At 35.8% G+C, this 13,451-nt stretch overlaps 1 protein-coding gene across 3 annotated transcripts in view; it reads left to right on the forward strand.

The window, feature by feature from the left end:
• spata20 (spermatogenesis associated 20) overlaps positions 1 to 13,451 on the forward strand; it is a 75,995-nt gene that overhangs the window by 31,279 nt on the left and 31,265 nt on the right. For all 3 annotated transcript variants that reach the window (XM_087276446.1, XM_087276447.1, XM_087276448.1), the window contains exons 14-15: positions 1,345 to 1,544; positions 6,639 to 6,719. In XM_087276446.1, coding sequence (XP_087132572.1) covers positions 1,345 to 1,544; positions 6,639 to 6,719 — 281 coding nt within the window. The remainder of the gene's footprint in view (positions 1 to 1,344; positions 1,545 to 6,638; positions 6,720 to 13,451) is intronic.

Raw genomic sequence — 13,451 nt, forward strand, 5'->3', positions numbered from 1 at the left:
CTAACATCATTTACATGTATTTTTTATCACACATATAAGTTATGTGATCTTATTTATTTATTTATTTTTAATGTTCTGGCTTTATGTTAATGCTTTGTATTTGATATCCATCTGCAGTATTTGCAAATAAGAAAATCTATAAAAAGTTCAAATCATCTTATCAATAATTTTTTTTTCCAAAATATATTTATTTTCATTTGTTTTAAACACATAATACATTTAATAAAAGAGAAAAAAAACACACATAACTAAGAGAACCTTGCAGAACTTTAAAATCCCTCTCCCAAAAAATAAATAAAAATAATAATAATAATAAATAATAATTCATAAAAAGAACCAAAAACAAAACAAAACACATCTCTCACTAGTTTCCGTACACCAGCATCCACAGCCATCCAATTTACAGTTTAACCTTTTACCCTTACTGAGTATTTGGTAATTTTTAGGAGATCACATTATGTAATGGAGATACCCAATACAAAGAAATGAATGTTGAGTATTAGTCGTCCATCCCTGTCAAGTCCTCTTGGTTACAATAGCATAAAAATGGAGTCCAAATATTGTAAAAGTCTTTAAGTTTCCCTTTAACTGGTAAGTCAGTTTTTCCATGGCGAGGTTGTTAGTCATTTCTTTAATCCAGAGTATAGAGGAAGGACCTTGTATCTCCTTCCATTTTAAAGCAATAGCCCGTTTGCCCTGAAGCAAACTAAAGTCAATTAGTTTGCGTTTACTGGTGCTCACCACAAAATTTACTGGATATATATGAAATATATACATTTTCTTCAGTCAGTTAACCAATCATAACCAGAATACTCTTCCAAAATGTTTGAATCTCAGTACACTCCCACATACAATGATAAAGGGTTCCAATATCTTGTTTACATTTTAAACAGATGTCAGGAATATTTGGGTTGAACTTATGTATCTTATCAATAATTGGTAAGATTTTTATAATATCTTAAATTTGATTGAAATAATGAAAAAAAAAAAAAAAACGGATTTCACTATTCACTTGTTGTTAGCATGCATGGAACCAATGCTCTGATTTATAAAAGAAAGTCATATTTTGATTTGAAACCCCATAATATTTTCCTGAGATGTTGATTTATGTAAATATTTGTCAGATTTGCATGATGATTCATTTTTATTTCCCTTTGGTTGATGAAGAATGCTTGTGTTTTGCACATCCTATAACAGCCATGAAAACGTGAGACGGAAGTAGACACGTATAACAGTATGCACAAATAATTAACTGTTATTTAAATGATAATCAATAACATATATATAACGTATATTGACAACTTTACTATAACATTTGTGTTTTATATGTATTATTTTTTTCAGATCAGGACGGTGCTGAGCCTAGTGCAAACTCAGTGTCAGCCATGAATTTGCTCCGGCTTTCACACTTCACAGGCCGGCAGGACTGGATCCAGCGCTCGGAGCAGTTGCTGACCGCCTTTTCCGATCGACTGCTTAAGGTGCCAATCGCCCTGCCAGACATGGTCCGCGGTGTCATGGCCCACCATTACACTCTTAAACAGGTAACGGCAGACTGGAGTACAGGCTACTGAATATGCAGTTTAAAGGTCCAGTTTGTCACAGCTTGTCACATCATGACCAGATGATGCAACGCCTATGAAATGATGCTTCTCTTCAGCTGTGACATCTACAATGAGACAGAAATGTTCACAAGTCCCTAAGGTAGAGTCTGTCTTAAGTGTCAGATCTCTTTCAAAGCCAGGTCGCAAGTCTTTCGATCAAGATTTTTTTTTTATAAACCCTTTCTAAGAACTGTTCTATATTAATAAATTATGTTTGTTATTATTATTATTATTATTATTATTAAGAATGCATTGTTATTTTAGTAAAAATAAAACACCAAAATTATTTATTAAATAATTATTCATTATTTCTTTTTTACCATTTTAACATTATAATATTTAACCAAATATTGTGTTTTATAATCAATTAATATTTGTTTATATTACAGTTTATTTTATTTATATTTAATATTTGGACTTTCTGCTTCTTCTTATTATTATATTACTAAATAATATGAATATATAAATAATCAATAATATTAAAGGTGCAGTAGTTGATTGTTTGGTTGAAAGTCTCTTCACATTTTGATAATACTGATTAAAGTAAATCTAATTGTATTTATATCTAGTTTTATATTCTGTGTAAGGCATAAGACTAACAAACGTTTGTCCAATTAAAAGTTGTTGGGCCGACAAATAACTCAATTACGACAGATGACTTAAACTGTCTGTCAACAAATTCAAATGTGCGTTTTTATTATTAATATTGTATGCTTATTATATAGTAATTTTATTATACTTTTAATTTATATTTAATTTATGTTTATTATTTTTTATTATTTTATTTTTGCCATAAAATGCAGCTGAATTGTAACTTCAGGCAGAACTGAACTCAGAATAGATCATTGATCAGGGGCTTCTCAATGATTTTCCTGCTCCATCTGGTGTAGATGTCCTGCAGGCTGCCCGATACACCCGTGGTGTTATACGCAGCTGACCACACCACCCTCTGCATGTCCTTGCGGTCCAGTGTTTTGCTGCTACTGTACCGGACAGTAATACAGCCTGACAGGAAGCTCTCAATTGTGCACGCAAGTTTAATGATCTCAGCATCTGGGGGGCCATCATCAACTATTCCAGGTCGAGCCAATCCTTCTGGAAGATACTCTCTTAGGGGCCCTATTGATCACGAAGGTGTCTGAAAGTAGCCAGTGGAGCTTGATGACCACAGAACTCTTTAAAACGTATCATAACTTTTCTAACTAATGTTTGAATATCCAAATGAGGCATTATTTAATATAATCCAGTTAAGAGCCAAATTATTAGCCTTTTCCCAAATATTTCCTAAGTGAAGATCAACAGAGCAAGGAAATGTTCGCAGTATTTTATATTATATTTTAATTCTATTATATTTTAGAAAGTATTATTTCTTTTCATTTGGCTGGAATAAGCATTATTTAATAAAATATATTTTCTATTGGCTACCTAACAATCACTGTTGTCTAATGAGTTGCCTATTTAACATAGTTAGCTTAATTAAAAAGCCTTTAAATTCTTTTTTAAGTTAAAAAAGCTAAATAAATAGTATCTTTCAAATTAGCTAGTAAAATAGTACATACTATTATCATGACATAGACAACTAAAATAAGTCTTCTCTTCAATAAAAGAGACCTATTATGGCCCTTTTACAAGATGTAAAACATGTCTCTGTTGTTCCTAGAGTGTGTATGTGAAGTTTAAGCTCGAAATACCACACAAATAATGTTAGGCTTTGATCCAAATTGTGTCATTTTGGTGACTGTTATTTTAAGTTCAAATGAGATTGTACTTCCAGCCCTCTTTTTTGAAGAAGATGGAGCTACTAATGCCCGTGTGTCAGCATAGCAGCAGATTTAAAACAAGACTAGTGTTATCTCTGTGAAAAAGACAAAAGAAAAGATAAAAATATGGAGACTATGGTGTTCATTTATGCATCCTGAATAGGCATGCTTTTTTCAGTTAATTTTGCCAACCGACACCGTCGCTCATTACCCGAATATTAACTGTTAACATTCAGATTATTATGAAATTATTATTTAATAAAAAAAAATGGCGTGTCTCTTTTGTGTCTTACACAATAAATATTTTATTATAAAATACTGATTTATTTTAAACATAGAACATAACAAGGGAACATCTTCACACACCTGCAGTGTTTCCAACACCACCGAAAAAATAATAAAATAAATAAAAAATAAAAAAATAAATAGGCCTGCCCTATATATTTTTCACTTAAATTCCATATTTAAATTGCAAAACAAAAATATTGTCTGAATCCTTTTAAATCGGCATTGGCTGTTTTTTTTTTTTCAATATGTGTTTTGTCCATCAAATAAAAATATGAGGCTAACTTAAACTGATCACTCGACAAAAAAATCTGCATTTTATAATGCTCCGCTGTTATTCTTATATCATAAACCTCTGGCAACATTTTGAATAGAAGTCATTATTTTAAAGATTATGTCTTGGGCATCTGGTTTTACTTTAGAGCTTGTGTGCTTTTATTTCCCATGTCATTCGCGGTTTACCTGTGATGAAAGACGATGACAAGGCTCATATGTTGACTTTTTTGACTTTTTGTTTACTTTTCTTCTTCTTCTTTGGCCTTAGTCCCGTATGGTTGCGGGGTCGGCTCTTTGGAACAAGTCCTCCATTTAGACTTGTCCATATGATAACGACTTTTTTACACATTCCGGCCGGCCTGTCGTCTGGGCCTACTACGGACAATTTAGCCTACCTAATTCACCTGTAGCATGTCTTTGGGCTGTGGGGAAAACCGGAGCACCCGGAGGAAACCCATGCGAACGCAGGGAAAACATGCAAATTCTCACAGAAATGCCAAATGAGCCGAGGTTCGAACCAGCAACCCAGCGACCTTCTTGCTGTGAGGCGACAGCACTACCTACTTCGCCCTGTGCTGTTTACTTATAATATTGAATTAATGTGCATCCATGTTTTATAAGCTATAAAACTTTGCTACCTCAGTTTGGTGCGGAGTTATCATTATGCAAAAAATAAGAAAATTGGAATTGGCTTGGTTCATAGAATATGTAGACTATTTTAAAAATTGATAATTTATAAGAACTGTTTATAACCATAATTTTCCAAATGGTGAAAATGTTTGTTTGTTGGTTGTACACTACAACTATAGCCTATTTGTTGTGTTTATGAGCAGTGCCAGAGCCCACTTTGATGGAAAGCGAATCCTGACTCTCCGACTTATGGCTGGGTTGTTTCCAAAATAGTGCACATTTTAAAAAATTTTGTTTTGCAACTTCTTTCTCCAATTGTGCAAATAAACAGCAGTGATTATGATGCGGATTCAGGACAGAGGCAATCAGCATCAGCGCTGGCTTGGCATCAACTCATATATATATAATATATATATATAAGTGTGTGTGTGTGTGTGTGTGTGTGTGTGTGTGTGTGTGTGTGTGTGTGTGTATATATATATATATATATATTTTTTTTCGTTTTTATCGGTTAAAAACGCACCCTATAGTTCGCATACCTAATCCTGAAACTTCATATTTATAATGTTTCTTAGTCGCTGACATTATTTTCGGCAGGTATGGTGCTAAAATTCTAATGGTGGACAAATGCTTCTCACTCAGGGCTGTCTATGCTAATGAGGGAGAGATGTCACTAATGGGTGGGACTTTCTGTCTCTAATGACATCTACACAGGGAGAATGTCATTAAAAGTTTTTGCAGACTTTTTAATCAAGTGTGATTGTAAAGAAAATAGAATTGATTATTTTTTAACATAGGGTGACACAGTGGCTCAGTGGTTAGCACTGTTGCCTCACAGCAAAAAGGTTCGATGTGCTTCCGTTTCCTCCACAGTCCAAACATACGCGCTATAGTTTAAGTGAACAAAGTAAGGCCTCATAAGTTTTGGAACGGTTACACCTTCTGTCCACGCTACCCCAGAGTTTTCAAGTCTTTTCAGTGGTATAGTGTGGATGGAGATCTTTTCAGAAACGCTAGGTGAAACGCCAGTGTGGACTTAGATCACTTTCATTTTAAATCCAAACGCCGTTTTAAATCTAAAACTTATTTGTGTAAACAATTCCTAAATTGGCCGTAGTGTACGAGTGTGAATGTAAGTGTGTATTGGTGTTTTTCAGTACTAGGTTGAAGCTGGAAGGGCATCCCCTGCAATAAACATACAGTATGCTGGATACGTTGGCAATTGATTCTACTTTGGCAACCCCTAATGAATAAAGGGACTAAGCCTAAAGAAAATTTATGAATTTTTTACCATTAGAGGCTGGCTATATTCATACACTGTTGCCACACAAATGTGTGTAAACCCCTTATAAAAGGGATTTTTGCCCAATAGTTCCCCTTTAAGCAGTACTTTGAAAGTATTATTATAAGTATTATTATTAACTAATGCTTTTGGCTTCATCTGATCAATATGTGTATTCCGACATTTAATTAAATAAATGCATCCTTGCTACATATAAAGAACATTGTTCATTCAATAAAAAAGTCATACTAACCCCAAACTTTTGAGTACTACATCCGATCCCTTGTCTTAAAGCTATATCTGATTCCTGATCCCTCAGCTTTTTTTGGAATACCAGTATGACCCTTTCTGTTCCTGTTTTTTCAAGGCACACACTGTAGGATCGATAGGCAGTTCATCAGTCCTCCTTATGAGCACTGTTAGCGCTCGCATCTGTCACATACACTATCAGCCAGAATGAAGCTTCTGGATAAAAGTTTTCCCTGTCAGCACATTTTCCCAAACTTTCCTCCAGCTCCCGGACAGTTGTAGGAGCCGTGAACATGTGTCACGGCCATCAGAGCTAAGCAGCGGCGGAGAAGTCATCAGACCAGCAGGAATAACAAGGCAGAGGTCCAGCTCAGGGCAGTCCTGCTCCACATCACACCTGCCCACCTCATTACAGCACCATACAAGACCCACTGACCCTTTCTTCTTCGCTTTCAGTCTCTTCTCGTTTCTTCAATCCGTGGTTCGCACACCCTTTTTTGCTCAAGTTTTTTGTTGTGTTGCGTGTAACAGGCTCTTCTTTTTTTCTTCTAGATTGTTATCTGTGGCCTGCCTGATGCAGAGGACACTGCAAGTTTGATTTCTTGTGTCAACTCGCTGTTTCTGCCCCATAAAGTAAGTGCATTTTTCTCTCTGAGGAATAGCATTGTTGGGACACTTAAGGTCACTCTAATTGGGTGTTTTAAAGAGTCTGGTCAACTTTGAAATTCTGTTTGAGGGATAATAACAGCAGTATTTTATTTTATTTTTAAAAATGGCACTTAAAAAAGTAATGAGTTTTCAACAAACAGCAGATTTGTAAACTGATAATGTCTGTAGCCTCAATTGTTTTACACTGCATCCCAAATGGCACACTATACACTATGCACTTATGTACTATGTACTTATGCACTTGGACACTTGACAGCATTGTTTATATGGATTTAATATCCCAATATTTTTTTTAACTGGAAATTCCAACATAGGCTCAACGTAGCCCTATATAAATGTCTGGAGATCACGAATTATGTAGCCAGAAGTACGTATTGCTGCATTTCATTTTTGAAATGAACGCCGAGGGGAGGTATGACACTGTTCCTTTTCGCACTTACTAGCTGACCGCTTACCTTCGTATAGACGGCTTTCCGCTGTTACCAGTTTGTCTAGTTAGCCTGCCATGTATGACGGTAGACTTAACCACAGAGATGACCAAGATAAAGGGGTTCGAGCCCGGTGAAGAACATGTCCAGAAAGCAGATAAGACAAAAACAGAATCCTAAAAAATAAAATAAGTAATTGGGTGAAAATGTGGTAAAACATGTTAAAAATTAGAGAAGGGCTTTTGTTTTTCTGTATAGCTTTTTAAAATTGTCGGTTGGGTTTAGAGAAGTGGGTGGGCAAGTCAATTGGTGCTTTTTAAAATACTATTGGTTGGGTTTAGGGAAGAAGGAGGGTGGGTCAGTCGGATCGGTCAGTTAGTCAGTCAGTCAGTCACTGCAAAAAACATAGCTCCTGGGAGGTATTTGGCCAACCCAGGCTCATTCCGAAAACTTTGTCCCATGGACGTTTCTGGAGACCGCGAAAAATATCCCTGGAGGTACATATTTTTGCAGTTTTTGTGTTCGTGAATCCACGAGAGGTTGCTGTGTGCGTTTTTTCGTTTCTCTCGTGAGTGCCGTTCGCGCCCACGCTGTTCTCACATAAACCCACCAGATGCCGCTTTCAAATGACCGTCTGTCTGACTGGCTGAATGATTGACTGAATGACCGGCCAATCAGCTAACCCACCCTCCTCCTTCCCTGAACCCGACCAATTTTACAGATTGACCCGGCCACCTGCCAAGCCATACAGGAAAAGAAAATCCCTCGTCTGATTTTTACCACACATTCAGATTTTACTACATTCTCACCCTGTTATGAATTTGCTCACTTTATTTTTTGGATTCTGTTTTTGTCTTATCTGATTTCTGGAACCGCTCTTCCCCGTACTCGAACCCGGTCGTCGTGGTCAGCTCCTCTCTGCGTTCCAAGTCCTCAAGAGCTAACTGGACAAACTGTTTGCGGTGGGAAAGCCCTTTTCAGAATGAGCCTGGGTTGTATTTGGCACTCTCCAGAAATGTATATAGAAGTACATTTTCAGAATGATCCTGGGTTGAAAAATACTGTTTCCTAAACCATGTTTGAAGGTTGCCATGAGTATAACCACATTCACTATAGAGGACAGCATAATCACTCAACAAGAAGAATTTTGCTTGCACAATACTAAATAAATAAAGTTATCCAATGTCAGTGCCTGATAGCTCTGCCCCTGCTACTGTATATTAGCAAAGCTGCGGCCATTGAGTGTGTGAAATGTCCAACATTCCACACTTATTTTTACAGTTGAATAAGTGCATCATTTGGGTATTTAAAGTACAATTAAAGCAAAGCTATTTTTAGAATAAAAACTTTATAATAAATACTTAAACTGTTTATACTACAAAAATGACATAGATTTAGAAGTTCAAGCTTAGCTGATGATTGATAATAAAGCTTGTTTGGCATGTTGTTGTGGGAGTAAGCTGCAGATACTCGAGCCCTGAGTCCCTCCTGTTAGCAGGGCGAGAGGGGAGTTTGAGCTCAGGTAGGTCTCGATGAACTCCCCTGACTTATTTCTGGCTAACGACAGATATAGGGATGGCTAAAGAGAGATATACGGCTTACTAACTGCTCGATAGTGATGTTAGTTTAGGATGTTTAATTTACTTAGGTTGTGTGTTTTAAACTTTGGGAGGAAACCGGGGAACTCAAGGGAAACCCACATGAGCACAGATAGAACAAGCAAACTTTGCACAGAAATGTTGACTGGTTCAGTAAGGACTCTAAACAGTGACATTCTTGCTGTGAGGCAACAGTGCTAATCACTGAGCTGTCATGTCGCCCAATCTAGAAAGGAGGGGGAGTAGGGGTGGGAGGAGTTATTCTTCAAGATGAAGAAACTGAGGTAAGAATCTCTGGTTATTTGTAGGGAGTTAAGAATCGTCTGATTGGTTAATCATGTGTTAGCTAACGCGGGACTGGCTGTGGACAATCAAATGCATGTGATGCTCTCGAAATAAGTTTAGAAATAAACTTCACATAATGCATAAATTCGCAATTTGGCATGCACTATTGGTTAATGTTAGCTATTGGTAAGCCTGGACCACTTAGTTGATGTTGCTAACTCAGACAAACAAACAAAGTTGGTAAATGTTAAACAGTGACAGCTACCAGAACTAAAAAATGGCATATAAAGAAAATATGAGTCTACCAACGCATAAAACATTAGTATATGGAAATGGCCATACCGTGAGCCTCAGATAGCATTGTTTCCTGTTTTCATGTAAATTACACAAGTTTAAAACTCTGGTGGACAAAAGGCCAATCAGAACACAAAACAGACTATTGCGTGACTTACTGGCTCATAGATATGGATAACCATTAATTTAAACGGTTTATACAACTTAAAGAGTTCCCATGTAACTGAAATGCCATTGGCTCATCTGCATTCGAGGGGAGGGGCTTACTGATAGGTCAGTTGTATAAGCAGGGTATAATCAACGGCTTGCCATGCATTAAAGGATTTAAAATGCACTCTGCGAAGGCAATTACCATCCACTACGCATCAGGTGGTTCTTTCCCTCCACATCATGCATTTAAAATCTTTTAAAAGGTTACGAAACACCAAAACACATTTTTTGAGTTGTTGACAGTCATATGTGTGTCCCACGCTGCTAAAAACAGTATTAGGACACATTTTACTAAAAAGTGAAAAATTGTTTTGTTTTTGTTATTTCGAGCAAATTCGTTCTTCGAGTTTGAAACAGATTTTTGAAGCTGCATCACGGTAATTAGATACTTTCATGTCATCCAGTGTGTAGACTGGATGTCTGTACCTGCGAGTGCATCGTGACGTCTCTGAGTGTGCAGCATTAATTCATGAGGAAGACTTGGTTCAAAACAATCAGCGCGCTCTATACTGAATGTGGTGCAACTTTATTAATATGCATGATAGCTCTGAAGACCTCTACAGTCTGTACTGTGTTCAGACGGCAGAGAGACGCCACGTTGCGTTGCCAAAACAAGTGGAAGAATTGTTTGGAGACACAGTTTGTCAGTGTTGCTTTTATAATTTGCTATATCTAAGGTTTTGTTTTCATTTTCCCGCTATGAGAGCGCAGCTGCACTCACGTGTGGACTACAGTGTACACAACGCGCGAGAAAAATCCGTGTCTAAGGAACATTTTTACTTAAGAGCTTTTCTCATCTGGAAATGGTGAAATCCCGATTTGCCGCTCTTCTCCTTTTAAAAAAGACGTGGCTACAGTTGGTGTTAATTGTCCTGTCTCTACAAATTTAGTAAGTGTGTGTGATCAGTGGTCTTTGTTTGTTTATTCAGATGACAAAGTTAGGTCGTATCGACAGCAGTACTCTTTCAGTGTTTAAAGATAGACCTTAGTCAAAATATTTTCTAAGTTACTAAAGTTTACAGTATGTTAATATTACTACATTATTATGGACTGAAAGATGTAAATGCTGCTCTCTAAGTGTAAACATGTAAACACCGCAATCAAACTATTACTGTCGTGTAGAATTTTCGCCGCATTTTGTGACAATATAGTCTATACACACACGGCTTTCTGACACTACCTACCGAGTGCATCCAAATTACAGAGAAATGCAGTTTTTTTTCGTGACCCTTTAACATATTTTAGTTGCATGTCTAAGTTACAGATGAGTTCAACTAGTTTTGCTCTTTGCAGTGCAATATTTAACAGATTTTTTCCTTTCGTTTCATGCATTCATGCATCATGCATGTTGTACTTGTATAAGTATGAGTTAAAACTGATTTTTTTTTTTGACTAATGCAATTCTAATTTTCTTTATCTTTTTATTTAAACATCATGTGTCCTTGGTAAAGTATAGAACATTTAGCAGACATTTAGACAATTTAAAGACACGTTTGCATGTTGCAAATATTGAAATTATTTTGTTTATTTCACTTCTATCTAATAATATTTTTACATTTAAAATATCTATAGAAAATGACGTTGAATAAAGTCATTTCTCAAACTCTTACTATGTTTTAGCACATTGTAAAATATCACAATAAAAAGACCACTCTTTTTGAGATAATTCAACATAGAACACTGTAACAATGTTTCTAAAACTGCCGGATGTCTACTTGAATCTGTTTGTGCTTATAAAAACACTATAAGAAAACATCTTGGGTAAAGATGATATTAAAATAATTCCTTAAGACATTTAGAAACATTATTTTAGCAAAAATCAGCTCTAACGGTCATTACTGTTAATAAAATCTAAAATAAACATCCTTGTACTGTTACATAACATGATAATTACATGATAATCTACTTCCAAATGCATGCATGTGATATTATTTTGATAGTATTTTATAGCCGTAATTGCATACAATGTTGAAATGTTTTTGAATTTGTGACCGAGTGCTTTTTTTAATCTTGCGTAATGGGCACATATATAATAGATTAATTTGGAGCACCACTAGCTGATTGAACATTTGACCTTTTTTTCAGATTTTAGTGGCCCTTCGCTGTATGTAGACATTTTTCCTCCTACATGACACATTCATCGGTTTACACAGAGCGTCGTGTGCGCTGGAGCACAGTCATGCTAATGAGTTCACTAAAGTAATCTCCAGCGAAAGGTCAAGTTGTCAGATTTTTAACCTATGCATGCTGACGCGCACACTGCAAGCCAAAGCACTGGGACAATGGCGATCCACCACACTGTGCTTTAAATTTCGGAATAATTAGTAAATACTAAGAGTTTTCTGTTAGCCCTGGGCATGGCTTTGTGTGGATTTTTTTTTTTGCTAAAGGTCATAACTCAGGATAGCATTTGCACTCTTCCTGCCCTTTTCCCTAGTGCTTTTCCAACTGTTCACTTCTCTCGCGCCACGACAGAAAGAGCAAACACACACAAGCTCGCCGCACCTGGCCTTACAGGTTTTTAAGTGTGAAATACCAATAGCAAGCACAACAGAATACACACAGAGGTCTACCCTTTTGCCATTTATTACGGTGGTCTAACATCCTTTATTGTATGTGAAAAACCCCTAGAGAGGCAACCCGCACTTTCAATGAGACTGAAATAATGAGTTCGTTTTTAAACGGAATGAATGAAAGGTGTTGTCATACTATGAAGACATTATAAAGCTTTTAAAATTATTATAAGACTTTATTTTTGTTGCTTGAAGCTATAGACGATTGTAAATAATACAATAAAACTATTTGTACACAATAAAACAGTACACAATAAAAATTTGCTGTAAAATGTACACTATTAGTGGCAATTTTGGTTGCCAGTAATACTGTAAAATGTACAAGTGGACTGTAAAATTTTGCTTTAAAACTACAGCATCGTTGTAATTGTGAACTTACAATGCAATGTGCTTGTAAAAATTACCAGTAATACTGTAAAAATTGCCAGTAATTCTGTAAAAATTGTCAGTAATGCTGTACAATTTACAAATATAGTGTAAATTAATGATTACAATTGTGCTGTAAAACTATAATGGCTTTTAGGTTTCTTTTCTTGTGCATCCCAGCCACTAGCACCCCATCTGAAAAATTTTTAGCATAGGGGGTAATTTAGTCATCCAACTTCACAATTTGAAATGTTGCAATATGTATTTGAACAATGATGTTTTTTCTTTTACTTGAAAGCTCAGTTTTGATTATCATAATTTGTTTGAGTTTGAGGTTTACTGTATCACTATTATTCACACAATAAAGTTTGCTATGATGTTTAGCATGTACACTTTAATATTGCACACACATTGTAACATTTTATTTATCAAGTTTAAGAGTCTCTTTAACACTTAGGGTCTCTTTAATACTTATGCTTATTATTTACCTTTGTAATGTTGGTAAATTAAAATAAAGTGGTTGAATAAAAAAAATCCTAATATTCCTAAATGGATTGTTAAAAAATATTCAAAAATTATTGACACAGAGTGATATGAAACATGAGATCATGATAATTTTTTTAAAAATAATAATATTACACTAGTTTTAGCATTACAAAACATCCCATATCAATCTCCATGTATGATTTTTGCAGTGCAGTAGCTGGTATATGTTGTACCTGACGGAATATATACAATGGTCTAAACTTTTTAGTAGTCTCTAAATGGTTCTGAATTGAAAATAGTCTCGAGGTGTCCCGCTTCTCTCTGCTCCTATTGTTACAGCAGGTGGCTCTGTAGGATGGTGTTGGATAGACAGTAGATGATGTACGAATGTGACCTTACACATCAGAGAACTCTGTATGTCACATTTTGTGTCAAAGGCTGAGTTTGATCTCCTTA

The sequence above is a fragment of the Danio rerio genome, chromosome 12 (genome assembly GCF_052040795.2).
Source record: "Danio rerio strain M-AB ecotype USA chromosome 12, GRCz13ab, whole genome shotgun sequence".
NCBI classification, from domain to species: domain Eukaryota; kingdom Metazoa; phylum Chordata; class Actinopteri; order Cypriniformes; family Danionidae; genus Danio; species Danio rerio.